This window comes from Oncorhynchus clarkii, chromosome 17 (genome assembly GCF_045791955.1).
Source record: "Oncorhynchus clarkii lewisi isolate Uvic-CL-2024 chromosome 17, UVic_Ocla_1.0, whole genome shotgun sequence".
In the NCBI taxonomy this organism is placed as follows: Eukaryota; Metazoa; Chordata; class Actinopteri; order Salmoniformes; family Salmonidae; genus Oncorhynchus; species Oncorhynchus clarkii.
In genome coordinates this window covers 37,386,234-37,409,788 of record NC_092163.1, presented here as the reverse complement: position 1 = coordinate 37,409,788, position 23,555 = coordinate 37,386,234, and the positions used below count along the sequence as shown (strand labels likewise).

Here is a 23,555-nt window from a genome sequence, read left to right as displayed (position 1 = left end):
CAACATCAGCCCTTAGCGGATGGAGCCTCCAACCCCTCACTGCACGAGCACTCCAAGCTGCCTGTCCTCCCCAATGGAGAGTCCTCGTCGGGCTGTAGCGGCGATTCACTGAGCCAGGACCAGGACAACGACGACAGCAGCCAGTTCATCTCCTCCTCACTGGTCCCCAAGAGTCTGCAGAACGAGAGCTTCACCAGGGTGGCCCTCTACCCCCACACGCTCTCTCAAACAGGGTGAGATGATGAAGAACAGATATTTCAGTTCATTAAAGTGCTTGCTTCACCATAGAACACTACTATTATTTGTCTGTGCATGAGGATGTCATATTGCTGAGTCTCCCTTTACTGTTCTGTACTGTAGATGCAAGCTGTGTTTCTAATGTAATTCTGTTACCACTGTAGTTTTGAGGGCAGGATCAGCCTGTATTGTCTGGCTCTGCAGGACGTGCAGATACACTGTTCACAGGTCCTGGAAGAGAAATGTGTGGTGGGTGACCTCTTTCTTTCACCACACAGTAGCAAACAATTGGGTAGCACATTCCATGAGCCAATTAATGCATTATGAATGCACTTATATTGCCTATTATCTCATATTGCATTATCAAGACTTTAAATACTATATGTTTGTTTTTAAGAACATTTCCATTGATAATATGACAACTGTACTAGTTTGCTTAAATGTTGTGTAACATATTGGTGGGTCCAAATCTCAAGAAGATATCTCCCTTACCTCTCCCATTTCCTTGTTGTAGCTCTTTCTCCAAATTCTCAGAATTATACTCAGCGGTCGTTTTCCCAAGGATAAAACAAATTCAGCTTTTTTCACCAGTGTTCTTCTCCTGCAAGAAAAGGTGCAATCTTAATCCAAATCCTAGCATGAGATGTGCATGCGTAACATGATTTCCCACAAACCTGCTTTTAAATTCTCAAGTAAGGATTCTGATCTTTATTGATTTTCTCATCTCTTTGTAGGAACTGGGTTTATTAAAGAAAGAACTGTCAGCCAGCCTGTTTTCCTGTGAGAGAAACAAAGATCTAAGTTCAGATCCTTGTACCCTGGAGGAGATTGAAAGAACTCAGAAAGATCTACTGGAGCACGCGCTTCAAATGGTACGTGCTTCAAATGGTACGCGCTTCAAATGGTACGCGCTTCAAATGGTACGCGTTTCAAATGGTACGCGCTTCAAATGGTACGCGCTTCAAATGGTACGCGCTTCAAATGGTAACCAAGTCGACTCGATCAAAAAGCACGACCAAACCTTTGAACCACATAGTGTGTAATTCACATTATACAATTTGAACCGCCAACATTGAACCATATTGTCTGCTCTAGCAAAGTAACATGATTTCACCGACAATGCAATTGCCAGTTTGATGGAAAAAATCTTAGACGTTTATGGGGAAACGTTTTCTTTAAAAACTTGGACGTTTGTGGACAAACTTGAAGTATGTCTATCTCCACAGACCAAGGGCTTTAGCAAGCAGGTGGAGGCCTTCTGCCAAAGCCTCCTGGGCAGGTCCAGTGTTCTCCCTAGAGATGAGGCCCAGGATGTCATCCACACCCTTATCCAATGTCTCCTATTGGTCGAAAACCAGCTAACTGAGACTCAGGCGGCAGACATGAAGGTGAGATATAAGAACAAGAAACATTTAAGGATACAGGACAAAGAAGTTATTTTTTACATACAAGTAAAGGCTTTTTCAGAACTTCTCCATTTGCACCCAAACCTTTGTACCTTTAATGAGGTTCCATGCATGGCCGCTGTTCTACATGGATGCATTACACGTGAAGATTAGATAGGTGTAAGAAGTATGACAATAATTCCTTCCTATAATTTATTTTTATTTTTTACTTACAACATAGAAAATACATAAAAATGCAACATATAAAAAAATTATAGGAAGGAATTATTGTCATACTTCCTACACCTATCTAATCTTCATGGCCGATAGGGTCTATTTATTGATGAGGGCCTGCATCCATCTCTCTCTTTCCCCTGGCTCTCTCCCAGAGGACCCAGGAGAAGCTGCTGTGGTGGGAGGAGCTGAGGGGTGTGCTGCAGGCCAAGCCGGCCCTGCTCCAGCAGGAGGTGTCCCTCAGACAGGACCTGGTGGCCCGAGGCCTGGAGCAGCTGACCAGTGACGGCCACCTGACATTCGCCACCATGGAGAAGACCCTGGGCGAGCTGCAGACTGCCCTGACCGAGGGGCTGCAGCACTGCAGCGAAGGTGAGTCATGTTGCAGACGCACATGCATGCATGCACGAGCATGGACATACACAGACGCATGCACACACACACACACATGCACATACGCACACACACACACCACCTACATTCTTAGATCATCTATAAGTAGTGTTCCCCTATATTCATAAATCTTTGCCGCCACTCAATAAAAAAAAAGTAAATTACTTTTTGGGATGGTGAAACTTTTTCAGTATATACTTAATTCTTACGGCTATGGGTTTCGCTAGCGGCACCCCTCGACAACATTCCGCTGAAAAGGCAGCGCCTTAGAAATATGTAACTTTCACACATTAACAAGTGCAATACACCAAATGAAAGATACACTTCTTGTTAATCTACCCATCGTGTCCGATTTCAAAAAGGCTTTACAGCCAAGTCAGAGCCAAGTTGCAAAAACACACAGCCTTTTTTCCAGCCAAAGAGAGGAGTCACAAAAAGCAGAAATAAAGATAAAATTAATCACTAACCTTTGATGATCTTCATCAGATGACACTCGTAGGACATCATGTTACACAATACATGTATGTTTTGTTCGATAAAGTGCATATTTATATAACAAAATCTCAGTTTACATTGGCGCGTTATGTTCAGTAATGTTTTGCTTCCCAAACATCCGGTGATTTTGCAGAGAGCCACATCAATTCCCAGAAATACTCATAATAAACATTGATAAAAATATACAAGTGTTATTCACAGAATTAAAGATAAACTTCTCCTTAATGCAACCGCTGTGTCAGATTTCAAAAAAAAATTACGGAAAAAGCACACCATACAATAATCTGAGTACGGCGTTCAGAGACCAAACCAGCCAAAGAAATATCCGCCATGTTGTGGTGTCAACATTAGTCAGAAATAGCATTAGAAATATTAACTTACCTTTGATGATCTTCATCAGAATGCACTCCCAGGAATCCCAGTTCCACAATAAATGTTTGATTTGTTCGATAAAGTTAATAATTTATGTCCAAATTCCTCCTTGTTGTTAGCGCGTTCAGCCCAGTAATCCATCTTCATGAGGCGCGAGCACTAGGTCCAGACGAAAAGTCCAACATTTCTGTTACAGTCCGTAGAAACATGTCAAAAGCAATGGAACGCGAGCTACCTCTCACGTGAACGAGCGTCACAAGCTTGTGGCACTCTGCCAGACCACTGACTCAAAGAGCCCTTATGAGCCCCTCCTTTACAGTAGAAGCATCAAACAAGTTTCTAAAGACTGTTGACATCTAGTGGAAGCCTTAGGAAGTGCAATTTGACCCACCTCAGATTTCCCACTTCCTGGTTGGATTTTTCTCAGGTTTTCGCCTGCCATATGAGTTATGTTATACTCACAGACATCATTCAAACAGTTTTAGAAACTTCAGAGTATTTTCTATCCAAATCTACTAATAATATGCATATACTAGCAACTGGGACTGAGTAGCAGGCAGTTTACTCTGGGCACGCTTTTCATCCAAACGTGAAAGTGCTGCCCCCTATTCCAAACAGGTTAAATTACTAAAACCAGATATAAAGTATGTAGGAAAGATAACGGAGTTATATATTTTTAAATAAGATCATCTTTGAGAACTAACAACCACCAAAATAAAAACTAGACCGTCAGAGAGAATCTAAAATTCCAAATATGTCATGGAATGGGGCCCCCATTGATTTTGTTATAATGTTTGAGTCACCCAAATAGCATAAGAACACGACATAAGCCATTGTAAAAATCAAATAAAATCAACGTTTATTTGTCACGTGCACCGAATACAACAGGTGTAGAGCTAACAGTGAAATGCTTACTTACAGGCTCTAACCAACAGTGCAAAAAAGGTATTAGGTGAACAATAGGTAAGTAAAGAAATAAAAACAACAGTAAAAAAGACAGTGAAAAAACAGTAGCGAGGCTATAACAGTAGCAAGGCTATATACAGGCACCGGTTAGTCGGGCTGATTGAGGTAGTATGTACGTACATGTAGATATGGTTAAAGTGACTATGCATATATGATAAACAGAGATTAGCAGCAGCGTAAAAGAGGGGTTGGCGGGTGGTGGGTGGCGGGACACAATGCTGATAGCCCGGTTAGCCAATGTGCGGGGGGACTGGTTGGTTGGACCAATTGAGCTAGTATGTACATGAATGTATAGTTAAAGTGACTATGCATATATGATAAACAGAGAATAGCAGCAGCATAAAATAGGGGTTGGGGGGGCACACAATGCAAATATTCCAGGTAGCCATTTGATTACCTGTTCAGGAGTGGCTTGGAGGTAAAAACTGTTGAGAAGCCTTTTTGTCCTAGACTTGGCACTCCGGTACCGCTTGCCATGCGGTAGTAGAGAGAACAGTCTATGACTGGCGTGGCTGGGGTCTTTAACAATATTTAGGGCCTTCCTCTGACACCACCTGGTGTAGAGGTCCTGGATGGCAGGCAGCTGCTGATGTACTGGGCCATACGCACTACCCTCTGTAGTGCCTTGCGGTCGGAGGCTGAGCAGGCAGTGATGCAACCAGTCAGGATGCTCTCAATGTTGCAGGTGTAGAACCTTTTGAGGATCTGAGGACCCATGCCAAATATTTTTAGTTTCCTGAGGGGGAATAGGCTTTGACTGTCTTGGTGTGTTGGACCATTCCAGTTTGTTGGTGATGTGAACACCAAGGAACTTGAAGCTCTCAATCTGCTCCACTGCAGCCCTGTCAATAAAAATGGGGCGTGCTCAGTCCTCCTTTTCCTGTAGTCCACGATCATCTCCTTAGTTTAGGCTGTCTCGTCTTTGTCGGTGATCAGGCCTACCACTGTTGTGTCGTCTGCAAACTTAATGATGGTGTTGGAGTCGTGCCTGGCCATGCAGTCATGGGTGAACAGGAAGTACAGGAGGGGACTGAGCACACACCCCTGAGGGGCTCCAGTGTTGAGGATCAGCATGGCAGATGTGTTGCTACCTACCCTCAGCACATTTTCTCTCAGCCCCATGGCATAATTTGTAGAATTGCAGGAAGTTTGCTTTAAAATAGCAAAATGTTGTCTCTGCGGCAAATACTAGAGCCTCTAAAATGTTGTGTCAGAGACCACGCCATTGGCCTGACACACATTCTTGCTGCCGCGTGCAAATAGCCAAACGCTGAAACGAAGAATCTGGTTTGTGTTCAAAAGTGACCTCCCTGAATTCAGTATCAGGTCAAATCATAGACATTAGGAGTGCGTTCTTAAATTGCCCCCGGTGTCTCAGAGTGCACTCTGGGTCATTCTTAAATGAAGATCATTCAGAGCGTTTCTCTTTTGGGGCGAAGAGTAGGGTTGATCAATGCGTTTTGACCTTACCACGACAGTCAAGCTAACTGGCTAATGTTGCTTTCTAGCTACTTTCAGACACAAATGAGAGAACACCTCACTGTGACCATTTTACTAGCAGAGCTGGTTATACTGTTTTCATGTTATCTAGTGGGTTAACCACTGTACTGGCAACAATGGTGCTAGGTCTTTCGTAAATTCATGAATTATTCCCGGCTCTGGCACTCTCAAACCAGAGTGCTCTGATACAGGAGTAGATTGCCAGGGTGAATTTACGAACCTAGATTAACATTCTATTTTATGTGAAATGAGTACCCAGAGGGCACAATTTGGCACATGACGTCATAATGACGTCTTTGTAACCAGTTGTGCCCACTGGGAAGTTGTGTAATTATCTAGTACCCTGCTGAACTTCCCCCCTGAGGAATATGGTGGTAATATTTCAGTATTATGTGGCCTAGTTCCTCATCTTAAATTAACTGGCTTCTTAAAATGTTCAGTGCCCTTTCTCCATTACCAAAAAGAGTAAATCAAGCAAATTAATATTGATTATTCTTTGAGTGCACTGTTATAACCAATGCGAACCACACTGTGGTGACAATAAAATATAATTGTATAGTTATACCTTTTTGATTAGAGGTCGACCAATTATGATTTTTCAATGCCGATACCGATTATCGGAGGACCAAAAATGCTGATACCGATTAATTGGCCGATTTTTTACTTTTTTTTATTTGTAATAATGACAATTACAACAATACTGAATGAACACTTATTTTAACTTAATGTAATACATCAATAAAATCAATTTAGCCTCAAATAAATAATGAAACATGTTCAATTTGGTTTAAATCATGCAAAAACAAAGTGTTGGAGAAGAAAGTAAAAGTGCAATATGTGCAATGTAAGAAAGCTAACTTTTAAATTCCTTGCTCAGAACATGAGAACATATGAAAGCTGGTGGTTCCTTTTAACACGAGTCTTCAATATTCCCAGCTAAGAAGTTTTAGGTTGTAGTTATTATAGGAATTATAGGACTATTTCCCTCTATACCATTTGTATTTCATTAACCTTTGACTATTGGATGTTCTTATAGGCACTTTAGTATTGCCAGTGTAACAGTATAGCTTCCGTCCCTCTCCTCGCTCCTCCCTGGGCTCGAACCAGGAACACATCGTCAATAGCCACCCTCAAAGCAGCGTTACCCATGCAGAGCAAGGGAAAAAACCACCCCAAGGCTCAGAGCGAGTGACGTTTGAAACGCTACTAGCGCGCGCTAACTAGTCATTTCACATCGGTTACACCAGCCTCAGTCAGATTATACGCAAAGCAGGACACGCTAGATAATATCTAGTAATATCATCTACCACGTGTAGTTAACTAGTGATTATGATTGATTGATTGTTTTTTATAAGATAAGTTTAATGCTAGCTAGCAACTTACCTTGGCTTACTGCATTCGTGTAACAGGCAGCCAGTCTCCTTGTGGAGTGCAACGGTCGTTATTGCGTTAGACTAGTTAACTGTAAGGTTGCAAGATTGGATCCCCCGAGATGACAAGGTGAAAATCTGTCGTTCTGCCCCTGAACGAGGCAGTTAACCCACCGTTCCTAGGCCGTCATTAAAATAAGAATGTGTTCTTAACTGACTTGCCTAGTTAAATAAAGGTGTAAAAAAAAATCGTCAAAATCGGTGTCCAAAAATACAGATTTCCGATTGTTATGAAAACTTGAAATCAGCCCTAATTAATCGGCCATTCAGATTAATCGGTCGACCTCTAATTCTGATATAAGTACATTTTGTAGTAATGTAGTTTAATACTCAACTCTAAATGATAAATGCGGAATGCGGCATGACACACAGAAGAATTAAGTGAATTGTGTTAAAAGAAAACTGGTCAAATTCTGTGCTAAATCAACAACTTAGTGTAGTAACATTGTAATTTACATATAATGATGCCAATAAATCAAAACTACATGTAATTAAAAAATATATATACAGAATGCAGGATAAAGACCAAGGAGATTGTGTATGAAAAGTGCAAGAAGATCGACTCCAAGAAAAATAAACTCCTGAGAACTCAAGCAAAGGAGAGAAGCCGTGTACTGGATTCTGCACAGACGCACAGCGACCTACAGGAATTTGTGAAGGTCAGTATCTCTCTTTTAGTAGGCTCATTCGTTCCCTGTCGTGTGTCCAGTGCCGTAACAATAGTAGTAGTAGCGGTACTGCTAAACTACTTCTCTATTCACTCACTTCACTATAAAATCAAATTTGGATAAGTACAAACTCTGTGTATTATGGTTTTCCAGTCCCATTACATTACATTGTTAATTGCTTCTTATAAATCTATGCTCCGGTTTAGCAGTTCAATTCTCTTCTCCAGGTGTATCAGGAGCTGCTTCTGAAGCAGAGGAAGCAGAGCAGTGACTTGGAGCTGCAGCAGGATGGGAGAGTGGCAGAGGCAGTGTGTGATCTTTGGAGGGTAGGTCGTAATTATGGCATTTCACCAAAATCTGTGCAGTGCTAATTCAACTTATTTTCTAATAGAAAATAACCCATGCTTTTGTGTCTCCAGAGGCATCATGCCACCTGGTCCAAGAAGCTGGGAGAGCTGGCCAAAGACATCTTCCTATCTGCTCTCCCTGCTCAGCCCCAGTTGTCCACAAACCAAGGCCAGAGGCTATGGCTGGATCTAGATGGTGACCTGGTTGCACTGCTGCAGCAGGCAGAGTCCAATACCAAACGGCAACTGGAGGGTGTACAGGCTCAATTGGAGCGAGATGGACAGGTACTGTATTAGAGGTCGACCGATTATGATTTTTCAACGCCGATACTGATACGGATTATTGGAGGACCAAAAACAGCCGATATCGATTAATCGGCCGATTTTTTTTTTTTTTTTTTTGTAATAATGACAATTACAACAATACTGAATGAACACTTATTTTAACTTAATATAATACATCAATAAAATCAATATAGCCTCAAATAAATAATGAAACATCTTCAATTTGGTTTAAATAATGCAAAAACAAAGTGTTGGAGAAGAAAGTAAAAGTGCAATATGTGCCATGTAAGAAATCTAACGTTTAAGTTCCTTGCTCAGAACATGAGAACATATGAAAGCTGGTGGTTCCTTTTAACATGAGTCTTCAATATTCCCAGTTAAGAAGTTTTAGGTTGTAGTTATTATAGGAATTATAGGACTATTTCTCTCTATACCATTTGTATTTCATATACCTTTGACTATTGGATGTTCTTATAGGCACTTTAGTATTGCCAGTGTAACAGTATAGCTTCCGTCCCTCTCCTCGCTCCTCCCTGGGCTCGATCCAGCAACACAACGACAACAGCCACCCTCGAAGCAGCGTTACCCATGCAGAGCAAGGGGAATAACTACTCCAAGTCTCAGATTGAGTGACGTTTGAAACACTATTAGCGCACACCCCGCTAACTAGCTAGCCATTTCACATCGGTTACACCAGCCTAATCTCGGGTGTTGATGGGCTTGAAGTCATAAACAGCGCAATGCTTGAAGCACAGCAAAGAGCTGCTGGCAAAACGCACGAAAGTGCTGTTTGAATGAATGCTTACGAGCCTGCTGGTGCCTACCATCGCTCAGTCAAACTGCTCTATCAAATCATATACTTAATTATAACATAACAACACACAGAAATACGAGCCTTAGGTCATTAATATGGTCGAATCCGGAAATTATCATCTCGAAAACAAGATATTTATTCTTTCAGTGAAATACGGATCCGTTCCGTATTTTATCTAACGGGTTGTCAGGTGCGTGAATGAGGACCCAAAAGCGAATTAACAAACAGAGTTTCTTTAATGATGAACACACGTTGGCTCAGATGGACAGGTAGATTCCGACAGGACAGGACAAGGTTGCAGCAAACACGATGATAGTCTGGTTCAGGCATGAGACACACAAACAAGAATCCGACAAAGACAGGAGCAGAAACAGAGAGAGATATAGGGACCTAATCAGAGGGAAAAAGGGAACAGGTGGGAAAGGGGTGAAATGAGGTAGTCAGAGAAGACAAGGAACAGCTGGGGGAAAGAGGGACAGAAACGGTAACCTAGTACGACCAGCAGAGGGAGACAGGGTGAAAGGAAAGGACAGAAACAAGACACAACATGACAGTACCCCCCCACTCACCGAGCGCCTCCTGGCGCACTCGAGGAGGAAACCTGGCGGCAACGGAGGAAATCCTCGATCAGCGCACGGTCCAGCACGTCCCGAGAGGGAACCCAACTCCTCTCCTCAGGACCGTACCCCTCCCAATCTACGAGGTACTGGTGACCACGGCCCCGAGGACGCATGTCCAAAATCCTACGGACCCTGTAGATGGGTGCGCCCTCGACAAGGATGGGGGGGGGGGGGGGGGGGGGGAAAGACGAGCGGGGGCGCGAAGAACGGGCTTGATACAGGAGACATGGAAGACCGGGTGGACGCGACGAAGGTATCGCGGAAGAAGAAGTCGAACTGCGACAGGATTAATGACCCGAGAAATACGGAACGGACCAATGAACCGCGGGGTCAACTTGCGAGAAGCCGTCTTAAGGGGAAGGTTCTGAGTGGAGAGCCAAACTCTCTGACCGCGACAATATCTAGGACTCTTAGTTCTACGCTTATTAGCAGCCCTCACAGTCTGCGTCCTATAACGGCAAAGTGCAGACCTGACCCTCTTCCAGGTGCGCTCGCAACGTTGGACAAAAGCCTGAGCGGAGGGGACGCTGGACTCGGCGAACTGAGATGAGAACAGCGGAGGCTGGTACCCGAGGCTACTCTGAAAAGGAGATAGCCCGGTCGCAGACGAAGGAAGCGAGTTGTGGGCGTATTCTGCCCAGGGGAGCTGTTCTGACCAAGACGCAGGGTTTCGAAAAGAAAGACTGCGTAAGATGCGACCAATAGTCTGATTGGCCCGTTCTGCTTGACCGTTAGACTGGGGGTGAAAGCCGGAAGAGAGACTGACGGAAGCCCCAATCAAACGGCAAAACTCCCTCCAAAATTGAGACGTGAATTGCGGACCTCTGTCCGAAACGACGTCTGACGGAAGGCCATGAATTCTGAAAACATTCTCGATGATGATTTGTGCCGTCTCTTTAGCAGAAGGAAGCTTAGCAAGGGGAACGAAATGAGCCGCCTTAGAGAACCTATCGACAACCGTAAGAATAACAGTCTTCCCCGCTGACGAAGGCAGTCCGGTGACAAAATCTAAGGCGATGTGAGACCACGGTCGAGAGGGAATGGGAAGCGGCCTGAGACGGCCGGCAGGAGGGGAGTTACCGGACTTAGTCTGCGCGCAGACCGAACAAGCAGCCACGAAACGACGCGTGTCATGCTCCCGGGTGGGCCACCAAAAACGCTGGCGAATGGAAGCAAGCGTACCCCGAACGCCAGGGTGGCCGGCTAACTTGGCAGAGTGAGCCCACTGAAGAACGGCCAGACGAGTAGGAACGGGAACGAAAAGAAGGTTCCTAGGACAAGCGCGCGGCGACGGAGTGTGAGTGAGCGCTTGCTTTACCTGCCTCTCAATTCCCCAGACAGTCAACCCGACAACACGCCCCTCAGGGAGAATCCCCTCGGGGTCAGTGGAGGCTACTGAAGAACTGAAGAGACGAGATAAAGCATCAGGCTTGGTGTTCTTAGAGCCCGGACGATAAGAAATCACGAACTCGAAACGAGCGAAAAACAGCGCCCAACGCGCCTGACGCGCATTAAGTCGTTTGGCAGAACGGATGTACTCAAGGTTCCTATGGTCAGTCCAAACGACAAAAGGAACGGTCGCCCCCTCCAACCACTGTCGCCATTCGCCTAGGGCTAACCGGATGGCGAGCAGTTCGCGGTTTCCCACATCATAGTTACGTTCCGACGGCGACAGGCGATGAGAAAAATACGCGCATGGGTGGACCTTGTCGTCAGAGAGGGAGCGCTGAGAAAGAATGGCTCCCACGCCCACCTCTGACGCGTCAACCTCGACAACGAACTGTCTAGAGACGTCAGGTGTAACAAGGATAGGAGCGGATGTAAAACGATTCTTGAGGAGATCAAAAGCTCCCTGGGCGGAAACGGACCACTTAAAGCACGTCTTGACAGAAGTAAGGGCTGTGAGAGGAGCTGCCACCTGACCGAAATTACGGATGAAACGACGATAGAAGTTCGCGAAGCCGAGAAAGCGCTGCAGCTCGACGCGTGACTTAGGGACGGGCCAATCAATGACAGCTTGGACCTTAGCGGGATCCATCTTAATGCCTTCAGCGGAAATAACAGAACCGAGAAATGTGACGGAGGAGGCATGAAAAGTGCACTTCTCAGCCTTCACAAAAAGACAATTCTCTAAAAGGCGCTGGAGGACACGTCGAACGTGCTGAACATGAATCTGGAGTGACGGTGAAAAAATCAGGATATCGTCAAGGTAAACGAAAACAAAGATGTTCAGCATGTCTCTCAGGACATCATTGACTAATGCCTGAAAGACAGCTGGAGCGTTAGCGAGGCCGAAAGGAAGAACCCGGTATTCAAAGTGCCCTAACGGAGTGTTAAACGCCGTCTTCCACTCGTCCCCCTCCCTGATGCGCACGAGATGGTAAGCGTTACGAAGGTCCAACTTAGTGAAAAACCTGGCTCCCTGCAGGATCTCGAAGGCTGAAGACATAAGAGGAAGCGGATAACGATTCTTCACTGTTATGTCATTCAGCCCTCGATAATCTATGCAGGGGCGCAGGGACCCGTCCTTCTTCTTAACAAAAAAAAACCCCGCTCCGGCGGGAGAGGAGGAGGGGACTATGGTACCGGCGGCAAGAGCTACAGACAAATAATCTTCGAGAGCCTTACGTTCGGGAGCCGACAGAGAGTATAGTCTACCCCGGGGGGGAGTGGTTCCCGGAAGGAGATCAATACTACAATCATACGACCGGTGTGGAGGAAGAGAGGTGGCCCTGGACCGACTGAACACCGTGCGCAGATCGTGATATTCCTCCGGCACCCCTGTCAAATCACCAGGCTCCTCCTGTGAAGAAGAGACAGAGGAAACAGGAGGGATAGCAGACATTAAACATTTCACATGACAAGAGACGTTCCAGGAGAGGATAGAATTACTAGACCAATTAATGGAAGGATTATGACAAACTAGCCAGGGATGGCCCAAAACAACAGGTGTAAAAGGTGAACGAAAAATTAAAAAAGAAATGGTTTCGCTATGATTACCAGAAACAGTGAGGGTTAAAGGTAGCGTCTCACGCTGAATCCTGGGGAGAGGACTACCATCCAGGGCGAACAAGGCCGTGGACTCCCTTAACTGTCTGAGAGGAATGTCATGTTCCCGAGCCCAGGTCTCGTCCATAAAACAGCCCTCCGCCCCAGAGTCTATTAAGGCACTGCAGGAAGCTGACGAACCGGTCCAGCGTAGATGGACCGACAAGGTAGTGCAGGATCTTGAAGGAGAGACAGGAGTAGTAGCGCTCACCAGTAGCCCTCCGCTTACTGATGAGCTCTGGCTTTTACTGGACATGAAGTGACAAAATGACCAGCAGAACCGCAATAGAGACAGAGGCGGTTGGTGATTCTCCGTTCCCTCTCCTTAGTCGAGATGCGGATACCTCCCAGCTGCATAGGCTCAGCACCCGAGCCGGCAGAGGAAGATGGTAGTGATGCGGAGAGGGGGGCAACGGAGAACGCGAGCTCCTTTCCACGAGCTCGGTGACGAAGATCAACCCGTCGCTCAATGCGAATAGCGAGTTCAATCAAGGAATCCACGCTGGAAGGAACCTCCCGGGAGAGAATCTCATCCTTTACCTCTGCGCGGAGACCCTCCAGAAAACGAGCGAGCAAAGCCGGCTCGTTCCAGCCACTGGAGGCAGCAAGAGTGCGAAACTCAATAGAGTAGTCTGTTATGGATCGATTACCTTGACATAGGGAAGACAGGGCCCTGGAAGCCTCCTCCCCAAAAACAGATCGATCAAAAACCCGTATCATCTCCTCCTTAAAGTCCTGATGCTGGTTAGTACACTCAGCCCTTGCCTCCCAGATTGCCGTGCCCCACTCACGAGCCCGTCCAGTAAGGAGAGATATGACGTAGGCGACACGAGCAGTGCTCCTGGAGTAAGTGTTGGGCTGGAGAGAAAACACAATATCACACTGGGTGAGGAACGAGCGGCATTCAGTGGGCTCCCCAGAGTAACACGGCGGGTTATTGATTCTGGGCTCCGGAGATTCGAAAGCCCTGGAAGTGGCCGGTGGATCGAGGCGGAGATGGTGAACCTGTTCTGTGAGGTTGGAGACTTGGGTGGCCAGGGTCTCAACGGCATGTCGAGCAGCAGACAATTCCTGCTCGTGTCTGCCTAGCATCGCTCCCTGGATCTCGACGGCTGAGTGGAGAGGATCCGAAGTCGCTGGGTCCATTCTTGGTCGGATTCTTCTGTCAGGTGCGTGAATGAGGACCCAAAAGCGAATTAACAAACAGAGTTTCTTTAATGATGAACACACGTGGGCTCAGATGGACAGGTAGATTCCGACAGGACAGGACAAGGTTGCAGCAAACACGATGATAGTCTGGTTCAGGCATGAGACACACAAACAAGAATCCGACAAAGACAGGAGCAGAAACAGAGAGAGATATAGGGACCTAATCAGAGGGAAAAAGGGAACAGGTGGGAAAGGGGTGAAATGAGGTAGTCAGAGAAGACAAGGAACAGCTGGGGGAAAGAGGGACAGAAACGGTAACCTAGTACGACCAGCAGAGGGAGACAGGGTGAAAGGAAAGGACAGAAACAAGACACAACATGACACGGGTGGCATCCATAAGTCTAAATATTCCTGTTACATTGCACAACCTTCAATGTTATGTCATAATTACGTAAAATTCTGGAAAATTAGGCGGCCCAAACTGTTGCATATACCCTAACTGCGTGCAATGAACCCAAGACAAGTGACACAATTTCACCTGGTTAATATTGCCTGCTAACCTGGATTTATTTTAGCTAAACATGCCGGTTTAAAAATATATACTTCTGTGTATTGATTTTAAGAAAGGCATTGATGTTTATGGTTAGGTACACATTGGAGCAAGGACAGTCCTTTTTCACGAATACGCACCGCATCGATTGTATGCAACGCAGGACACGCTAGATAAACTAGGAATATCATCAACCATGTGTAGTTAGTGTAACTAGTGATTATGATTGATTGATTGTTTTTTATAAGATACATTTAATGCTAGCTAGCAACTTACTTTGGCTTACTGCATTCGCGTAACAGGCAGGCTCCCCGTGGAGTGCAATGAGAGGCAGGTGGTTAGAGCGTTGGACTAGTTAACTGTAAGGTTGAAAGATTGAATCCCCGAGCTGACATGGTAAAAATATGTCGTTCTGCCCCTGAACAAGGCAGTTAACCCACCGTTCCTAGGCAGTCATTGAAAATAAGAATTTGTTCTTAACTGACTTGTCTAGTTAAATAAAGATTAAATAAAGGTGTAAAAAAAATAATAATAATAAATAAAAAATGTTTAAAAATCGGCAAAATCGGTATCCAAAAATACAGATTTCCAAATGTTATGAAAACTTGATTATCCCTAGTTTATCGGCCATTCCGATTAATCGGTCGACCTCTATACTGTATACATGCTGCCGGACCCAAAAATGTAATGAATAGAGCTGACTCGATTCCCTATTCTACATGACAGACATCATATCTGTTCTACTCAATGCATCTTTATCTGGACCTTCTGTAACGTTGCACTCTTCTGGATAAGGGCCAGGTTACACTCCTGGGTCATATTCGTTAGGCACTAAATGGAAGAAAACTTTAGGAAATGTGGAGGTAGTATTACTAGATCTGGTCCAGTTACAACCGATTGTTTTTGCTTTCCGTTTTGAAATGTTTTGCTAATGACTACGCCCATTTTTAATACTGTATTTCTGTATGTTTGTCCTGCTCTAGGTATGGTGTGAGGAAGCGGCCCTGGTGCTGGCCTGCCTCAGACACCTAGGTGAACAGCAGCTGAAGATCCTTAGAGGCATGGTGGTCAGACAGAGCTACATGCTTAACAGGTGAAGCAGGGGGACCTCTGGCAGGTGGAAATACATAAAAAAATACAGTATTTCATATATGATCTGAAATCTATTTGATTTTCAATCGTAAACATTTTATACACTCTAGCACATCTGACAAGCAAAAGCATGGTTTAAAGTGGCACAGTGGTTATCATGCCTGATACTGTAAAAATAGGATGTGCAGGCTTTTGTTCCAGCCCAGAACTAACACATTTGACTCAACCAACGACCAATCCCTATTCTATCCCAGCCATGTGGGGATGTTGATTGAGAAGAAACAGCACCTCCTGCTGGTGGCAGTGCAGAGGCACTTTGTGGCCAGACACTTCTGTCTGAGGGTCTTGAAGGAGATGAGGTTGTCCAAGCTCAAGGTGCTGTCTCAGAGTGACTTCAGGGCCCTGCTGGCTCTAGAGGACCACACCCAGACCACAGTCAGACCAACGCTCCCCAAAGCCCAGCAGCAGGTTCAGTCACACATTCACTAACATTATATTACATGTTATTATACAATCTACAAAGTGAGAAGATGAGGCTTGTTTTGACATTTGCTACAGCCCAGTAGAAACATGCCTGATTCAACTAATCAACTAATCACCAAACCATTGATTAGTTGAATCAAGTGTTTGTGCAGAGCTAGAACCAAAAAAGTGCACACTTGTGATTCCCCCTAGAAATGAAGAGAAACTACTTTAAAAGGAATACAGTATATAGAGACCCCTACCTGTCCTTCTTGCTCCATCTACAGCTGCTCTTTTTTACACTATCAATATGTCACCTTGTCACTGTGGTCTGTCAATCACCTCCCTCTGTGTCTTGGACTGCCCACAGGAATCCAGTGCCAGTGTTGCCGAGAGGCACCTGGGCCCGGAGACACTGCTGATTGGCCACAGCTTCCAGCAGGAGTTCCTGTCAGAGCTAGAGACGGGAGCGGAGCTCCTGCAGGCCAACGCCCAGCAGCTGGTGGGCCACGCCCTCAGCCAGAGCCTCTGGCAGCAGATGGACCAGGCCCCTCCCACTAGGCCCCAGCTTGACCACGGCAGGAAGGTAATGGAGCGACTGGCCTCATTCATAAACAACCTCTAGGCCTTTCCCCCTAAGACAGACATGGGCAAACTAGGGCTAATGTGATAATTTTAGATTATGACAAAAACCAAGTATAAATTATAGTGGATCTATGCCAGTGGAGGCGGCTGAGGGGAGGACGGCTCATAGTAAAGTCTGGAACGGAGTCAATGGAATGGTGTCAACCACATGAAAACCACGTTTGATACCATTCCATTGACTCTATTCCAGACACTATTATGAGCCATCCTCCCCTCACCAGCATCCACTGACCTAGGCCTATGTATTATTTTTAAATAGCCCCCCCCTCATTTTTTATCTATTTTCTATCTATTCTAATTGTTATTTATTTGGGTATGGGTAGAGCCAGTTGACGGAGGTAGCGTCAGAGAGTGTGTACGTGACCCGGGATTCCCTCTGTGCTCTGGTCACCAGCTACTACTCTCAGATCCAGGACATAACCAAGTGCCTTCAGCAGCAACACCCTAACAAGGCCAGAGGTGAGATGAACAGGTGGCGATTTTGGTCCGTTAGTGCTAATTCTATAGTAAAACTACAGATACTATGAATGTGTGAGGTACCTTACAATCTGTTCACTGAAAAACTACACTAGAAAGTCTTTCGGTTCTACTGGCAGAATCGTGGGCTGTTTATGTGCAATGTTGCAATTGATTGGTGTATTGTTTTTTTGCAGGGAGCTGTACGCTATCTCAAACCTTCACATAATCTTCAATTGATTGAATTAGGGGCCAAAGTTAGTAATACAACTATCACTGTGGTATTGTGTCTGTCCCCTCCCCAGAGGAGTGTGAACGACGAGAGAGCAGCTCTCAGATGAACAAGGACATGCTAAAGGAGCTGGCCAACTGGGGGAGGAAGCCCATGTCCACCGAGTTTCATCAGAGGTACTGTTTACTTTCTCTACTAACCAATTGACTGTTATTTATACTATACATTGGATTCCCTGTCGTTTTCTCCTATGACTTGGCATGGCAACTAATGAACATGGCATAAAGTTGTCTAAAGCAAATGATGTATGTACAAACCTGGGTTCAAATTGAGCGTTTGATTGAGCCTGCCTGGAGTGTCAGATGGATGGGTTTTGCACTTTTGTGACTATTTCATTGGTTGTTTTGAGCCAGGCAGGCTCAATCAAGTGCAGCTGAAGTATGAAAGAAAACAAATACTATATGAACCCATGTCTAATATTGTAATGGTATTATACAGAGAAGAGCTCACTCTTTTTCATTGTACACTACCCACCATGCTAATAGGGTTGAACTGCAGAAGAAGAGGATGTTGGAACAGTATGACTTGGAGCAGGAGGTCGCATGTGAAACTCTGAGGAGAAGGAAGTTAGCCCAGGAACAAACCATGGAGCGAATCAAAGGACAGTTACAGGTAACAGCCACCTTGTAAATGCTAATTCACAACGGTTCATCGGTTAGGGTAGCAGGGTAGCCTAGTGGTTAGAGTGGTGGACTAGCAACCGGAACGGTTGCAAGTTCAAATCCCTTAGCTGACAAGGTACAAATCTGTTGTTCTGCCCCTGAACAGGCAGTTAACCCACCATTGTTGAAAATAAGGATTTGTTCTTAGCTGGCTTGCCTAGTAAAATAAAATGATCATTTTGATGTGAAAGCAGAGAATAGTTTAGTTTTAACTTCCATGAATCCGTGGGAGAGTTGGCAAACATTTCTTCAGTCTTATGTGTAAATATCACTACATAGTTTGTTCAGCTAATATAAGTAAATTCATGGATAATGCCTGTTGTTCATTATTTATATATTAAAGATTGTTTTAATAAATATTTTATGAAATAAAAAATACATTTGTATTAATTTTGTATATTGTATTTCTGTGTTTGCTCCATCAGGAGGCAGAAGAGGCCTTCATAGCTAAACTATCTGCCTTAGCTCGGATCCCATTACCCGACAAAGAGCTCAACACTGAGGATGACATCATAGGTAAGGATTTTCAAGGGCTGTATCTGAAATGGCACACTAGCAGTATTAGTAGTAATAGTACTAGTGACTAGAGGTCGACCGATTATTGGAGGACCAAAAAAAGCCGCTACCGATTAATCGCCCGATTCTTTTTATTTATTTCTAATAATGACAATTACAACAATACTGAATGAACACTTATTTCAACTTAATATAATACATCAATAAAATCAATTTAGCCTCAAATAAATAATGAAACATGTTCAATTTGGTTTAAATAATGCAAAAACAAAGTGTGGGAGAAGAAAGTAAAAGTGCAATATTTGCCATGTAAGAAAGCTAACGTTTAAGTTCCTTGCTCAGAACATGAGAACATATGAAAGCTGGTGGTTCCTTTTAACATGAGTCTTCAATATTCCCAGGTAAGAAGTTTTAGGTTGTAGTTATTATAGGACTATTTCTCTCTATACCATTTGTATTTCATTAACCTTTGACTATTGGATGTTCTTATAGGCACTTTAGTATTGCCAGTGTAACAGTATAGCTTCCATCACTCTCCTCGCTCCTACCTGGGCTCGAACCAGGAACACAACGACAACAGCCACCCTCGAAGCAGCGTTACCCATCGCTCCACAAATGCCACAGCCCTTGCAGAGCAAGTGGAACAACCACTCCAAGTCTCAGAGCGAGTGACGTTTGAAACGCTATTAATGCGCACCCCGCTAACTAGCTAGCCATTTCACATCGGTTACATGAGCCTAATCTCGGGAGTTGATAGGCTTGAAGTCATAAACAGCTGCTGGCAAAAGCACGAAAGTGCTGTTTGAATGAATGCTTACGAGCCTGCTACTGTCTACCACCGCTCAGTCAGACTGCTGTATCAAATCATAGACTTAGTTATAACATGATAACATGTTGAATCCGGAAACTATGGTCGAATCCGGAAACTATCATCTCGAAAACAAGACGTTTATTCTTTCAGTGAAATTTTCAGTGATTTTCAGTCTAACGGGTGGCATCCATAAGTCTAAATATTCCTGTTACATTGCACAAACTTCAATGTTATGTCATAATTACGTAAAATTCTGGCAAATTAGGCGGCCCAAACTGTTGCATATACACTAACTCTGCGTGCAATGAACGCAAGAGAAGTGACACAATTTCACCTGGTTAATATTGCCTGCTAACCTGGATTTCTTTTAGCTAAATATGCATTTTTTTTTTAAATATATACTTCTGTGTATTGATTTTAAGAAAGGCATTGATGTTTATGGTTAGGTACACATTGGAGCAACGATACACACCGCATCGATTATATGCAACGCAGGACATGCTAGATAAACTAGTAATATCATCAACCATGTGTAGTTAACTAGTGATTATGATTGATTGATTGTTTTTTATAAGATAAGTTTAATGCTAGCTAGCAACTTACTTTGGCTTACTGCATTCGCGTAACAGGCAGTCTCGTCGTGGAGTGTAATGAGAGGCAGGTGGTTAGAGCGTTGGACTAGTTAACTGTAAGGTTGCAAGATTGAATCCCCCGAGCTGACAAGGTAAAAATCTGTTGTTCTGCCTCTGAACGAGGCAGTTAACCCACCGTTCCTAGGCAGTCATTGAAAATAAGAATGTGTTCTTAACTGACTTGCCTTGTTAAATAAAGGTGTAAAAAAAAAAATTGTGTCCAAAAATACAGATTTACGATTGTTATGAAAACTTGAAATCGGCACTAATTAATCGGCCACTCCGATTAATCGGTCGATCTCTACTAGTGACCAGGGCTTTGAAATGACACCCTTTCCCCAGTATAATGCATTCCTTTTGACCAGAGCCAAAGTAGTGCAGTAGTACCATTTCGGACGCATACTTGGTATACAGCCCATTATATTTGCTACTGAAAATAGAAGCTATCACACAGTTTTCTTGTTAATTTTATGATTATGAATATCCTACGATAGTTTTCAAATAAGAGTGTTTGTGAACATGAATTGCATCATCAATGTCACATTTTTACAGGGGAGGAGGAGAGTCCAACATTGAATCCAACATTGTGGAAGAGGCGAGAGAGGCGGGAGCACGAAACTCTGCTCACCAATCCAACCCTTTTATTTTCATGACAGGGAGTGTCACACTATAGGATTAGGGTAGACAATTGGAACACAACTATGTTGGGGGGGGGGGTTGTACTGGGCATTTTGGGCTGTTTTCACATGTAATATAACCCCTTTTAATCCTCATTATGTCCACTGAAATCAGGCTAGTGATTGCTTTGCAACGCTTGCAGTTAGCCACCGATTCCTTCCAAACCCCTCATTGTGGAATTGCGATTTCCAACTTTCCGACTTGTGTAAAGTCCATGTCAAATGGCCAATGATCACCGATTCGTTTTATCTATAATTTATCTTCATATGACAAGGATTGAAAAGGATTTGCCAGTTGATTGCAGCATGTCTAAGGCACGTTCACACAGATGAGCAGGGACCCTGGGCACCTTTCTTTGGTGTTTTTCAGAGTCAGTAGAAAGGGCTCTTTAGTGTTCTAAGTTTTCATAACTGTGACCTTAATTGCCTACTGTCTGTACGCTGTTAGTGTCTTATCAAACGTTCCACAGGAAAATGTTAATTAATTGTTTATGGTTCATTGAACAAGCATGGGAAACAGTGTTTAAACCCTTTACAATGAAGATCTGTGAAGTTATTTGGATTTTTACGAACTATCTTTGAAAGACAGGGTCCTGATAAAGGGACGTTTCTTTTTTTGCTGAGTTTATATACTAGGTGGTGTCAGAGGAAGGCCCCAAAAAATTTCAACGACTCCAGTCACCCAAGTCATAGACTGTTCTCTCTGCTACCGCACAGCAAGCGGTGCCAGAGCTCCAAGTCTAGATCCAAATGGTCACCCGGCCTACATGTACAAATTACCTCGACTAACCTGTACCCCTTGTGGTGGTCAATTTATTTACTATCAAATGAGGGGAGACAAACTTATCACACAAGTCAGAGTTATCTCCCAGAGGCCCAAGTCAGAGTTATCTCCCAGAGGCCCATCCTCACATACATCTACAATAGTTAACAGAATACTCTATCAGAAACCCAGATTGTAGTCAATACCATATACCCAATGCTATTGAAATGACGAAGAAACTCCGCAAATAACCCGATTTATAATTGTTTGTCGTCGTAAAATCAGGCACATAATAACGACGCAATTCCCAGAAAATAGCCCTAATTAAAGGTCCAAGCATTACTCCGCCGATGATTCTTACATGCCAAATTAATAGATTAGCAGTCAGAGTTAAATCGACATTCATTGACTAGAAAATAGAATTTGCGCTTTTGAATAAAACTAGATTATGTTTTCTCATGCAACGTATTTCAATTACTTCACTGCATCACATTAATCACGCAATGATACGTAGTTTGATGGATACCCTAGGCTTTATGGAAAAAGGGTTATTCAATACATTCAGCAACTCCTCTCATACTGGGAAGAAAAAAATGAAACACATTTTCAGGCCTTAAGGGCAGTTTAATTTCAAATGTACATTGTCTTATTGGAGAAAATCCAATAAGCGTTTTAAAGTTACATCGTTAGGGTAAGTTAACCAAAAGTGGACACACTACTGTCAGTTTCTAGAACACAATTTCCCAGACTTTGTAGACAGTTTGTAACGACTTTCTTCCTGGGAAGGAGAGGACCAAAGCGCAGCGTGAGAAGTGTCCATGGTTATTTAATGACAGCGACTCAACACATGAACACACTACAAAACAACAAATGTGGCAAAACCGAAACAGTCCTATCTGGTGCAGAGAACACAAAGACAGGAAACAATCACCCACCAACCTAAACACAAAAAAAGCTACCTAAATATGGTTCCCAATCAGAGACAATGACTAACACCTGCCTCTGATTGAGAACCATATCAGGCCATACATAGAAATGGACAAACTAGACACACAACATAGAATGCCCACCCAGCTCACGTCCTGACCAACACTAAAACAAGGAAAACACACAAGAACTATGGTCAGAACGTGACAGTTTAATAATGCTTAAACCTCATCTTTATCAAATTATCCATTAAAGATACCAACTCAAAACCTACGTACATCTACGAATGGGTGGTTTAAATTGTACCTAATTATATTCCCAGTATTACTTTTGTCACGAGGGACTAGGTGTGTGAGGAAGAATCAGGCGCAGAGAGCAGAGAGTTCCACAGGAAGAAGTGCACTTTAATCTGCCACAAAAGCAATGCCCACAACACAGGGCGCGGAAATATATGGACCAACCCAAAACACAGGGCACCAGGTCTAGAACACGAACACACACACGTAACACAAGAATAATCCCGCTCAAAACAAGGGTGGGTATACGCACTTTAAATAAGGAAGCCCATCAAGCACACACAAATAGACACAGGTGCAACTAATAAGACAAAACAAACAGAAAACGAAAAAAGGGATCGGTGGCGGCTAGTAGGCCGGTGACGACGACCGCCGAGCACCGCCCGAACAGGCAGGGGAGACAACTTCGGCGGAAGTCGTGACAACTTTATCAAATCTCTAGTAATCGATTATACACACATACAACTTAGCATATTTTCCTATATTCACAGAATCCATATAAAACGTAAGAAAATCTTAGGTACTCACGACAACCATTCCATTTGCTTTTTCAAGGACTCCACAGCTACGACGCAGCTCTCTAAACATACTCCCAGCAGAACCAAAAAACAACAACTTTTGTTTCCCGGACAATGACCATGGGATCCTCAACGGTTCTCTAACCTCCCAGAGATCACTGCAAAATCAAGCCTCTCGGGAACTATAGACCTTCCGCTGCTTTCTAAAATATAATCTCGCTCTTAATACCACCCTGTGATATTCTATGACAGGCAGTGAAGGAACATAACCCCAAGATAACGTTATATCAAAGTTTATTGTCCACATTTCAAT

At 44.0% G+C, this 23,555-nt stretch overlaps 1 protein-coding gene and 1 long non-coding RNA gene across 2 annotated transcripts in view; one reads left to right on the top strand and one right to left on the bottom strand.

Moving 5' to 3' along the window:
* The window catches only part of LOC139370759 (evC complex member EVC-like), a 28,426-nt gene extending 5,368 nt beyond the window's left edge, over positions 1 to 23,058 (top strand). Inside the window, exons 4-20 of the mRNA XM_071110452.1 lie at positions 10 to 233; positions 402 to 486; positions 752 to 850; positions 972 to 1,109; positions 1,464 to 1,625; positions 2,012 to 2,228; positions 7,523 to 7,671; positions 7,908 to 8,006; positions 8,100 to 8,312; positions 15,477 to 15,586; positions 15,840 to 16,053; positions 16,418 to 16,633; positions 17,016 to 17,151; positions 17,454 to 17,556; positions 17,926 to 18,052; positions 18,528 to 18,618; positions 20,614 to 23,058. Of these exons, the coding sequence (XP_070966553.1) occupies positions 10 to 233; positions 402 to 486; positions 752 to 850; positions 972 to 1,109; positions 1,464 to 1,625; positions 2,012 to 2,228; positions 7,523 to 7,671; positions 7,908 to 8,006; positions 8,100 to 8,312; positions 15,477 to 15,586; positions 15,840 to 16,053; positions 16,418 to 16,633; positions 17,016 to 17,151; positions 17,454 to 17,556; positions 17,926 to 18,052; positions 18,528 to 18,618; positions 20,614 to 20,714 (2,484 nt within the window). The 3' untranslated portion in view covers positions 20,715 to 23,058. The remainder of the gene's footprint in view (positions 1 to 9; positions 234 to 401; positions 487 to 751; positions 851 to 971; positions 1,110 to 1,463; positions 1,626 to 2,011; positions 2,229 to 7,522; positions 7,672 to 7,907; positions 8,007 to 8,099; positions 8,313 to 15,476; positions 15,587 to 15,839; positions 16,054 to 16,417; positions 16,634 to 17,015; positions 17,152 to 17,453; positions 17,557 to 17,925; positions 18,053 to 18,527; positions 18,619 to 20,613) is intronic.
* On the bottom strand, positions 277 to 23,320 carry LOC139370760 (uncharacterized). Its single transcript, XR_011627176.1, has 3 exons — positions 23,253 to 23,320; positions 730 to 838; positions 277 to 468 (listed from the first exon to the last, which is right to left on the bottom strand). It is a non-coding gene; the product is annotated as an uncharacterized lncRNA (long non-coding RNA).
* Positions 23,321 to 23,555: the final 235 nt, after the last annotated feature.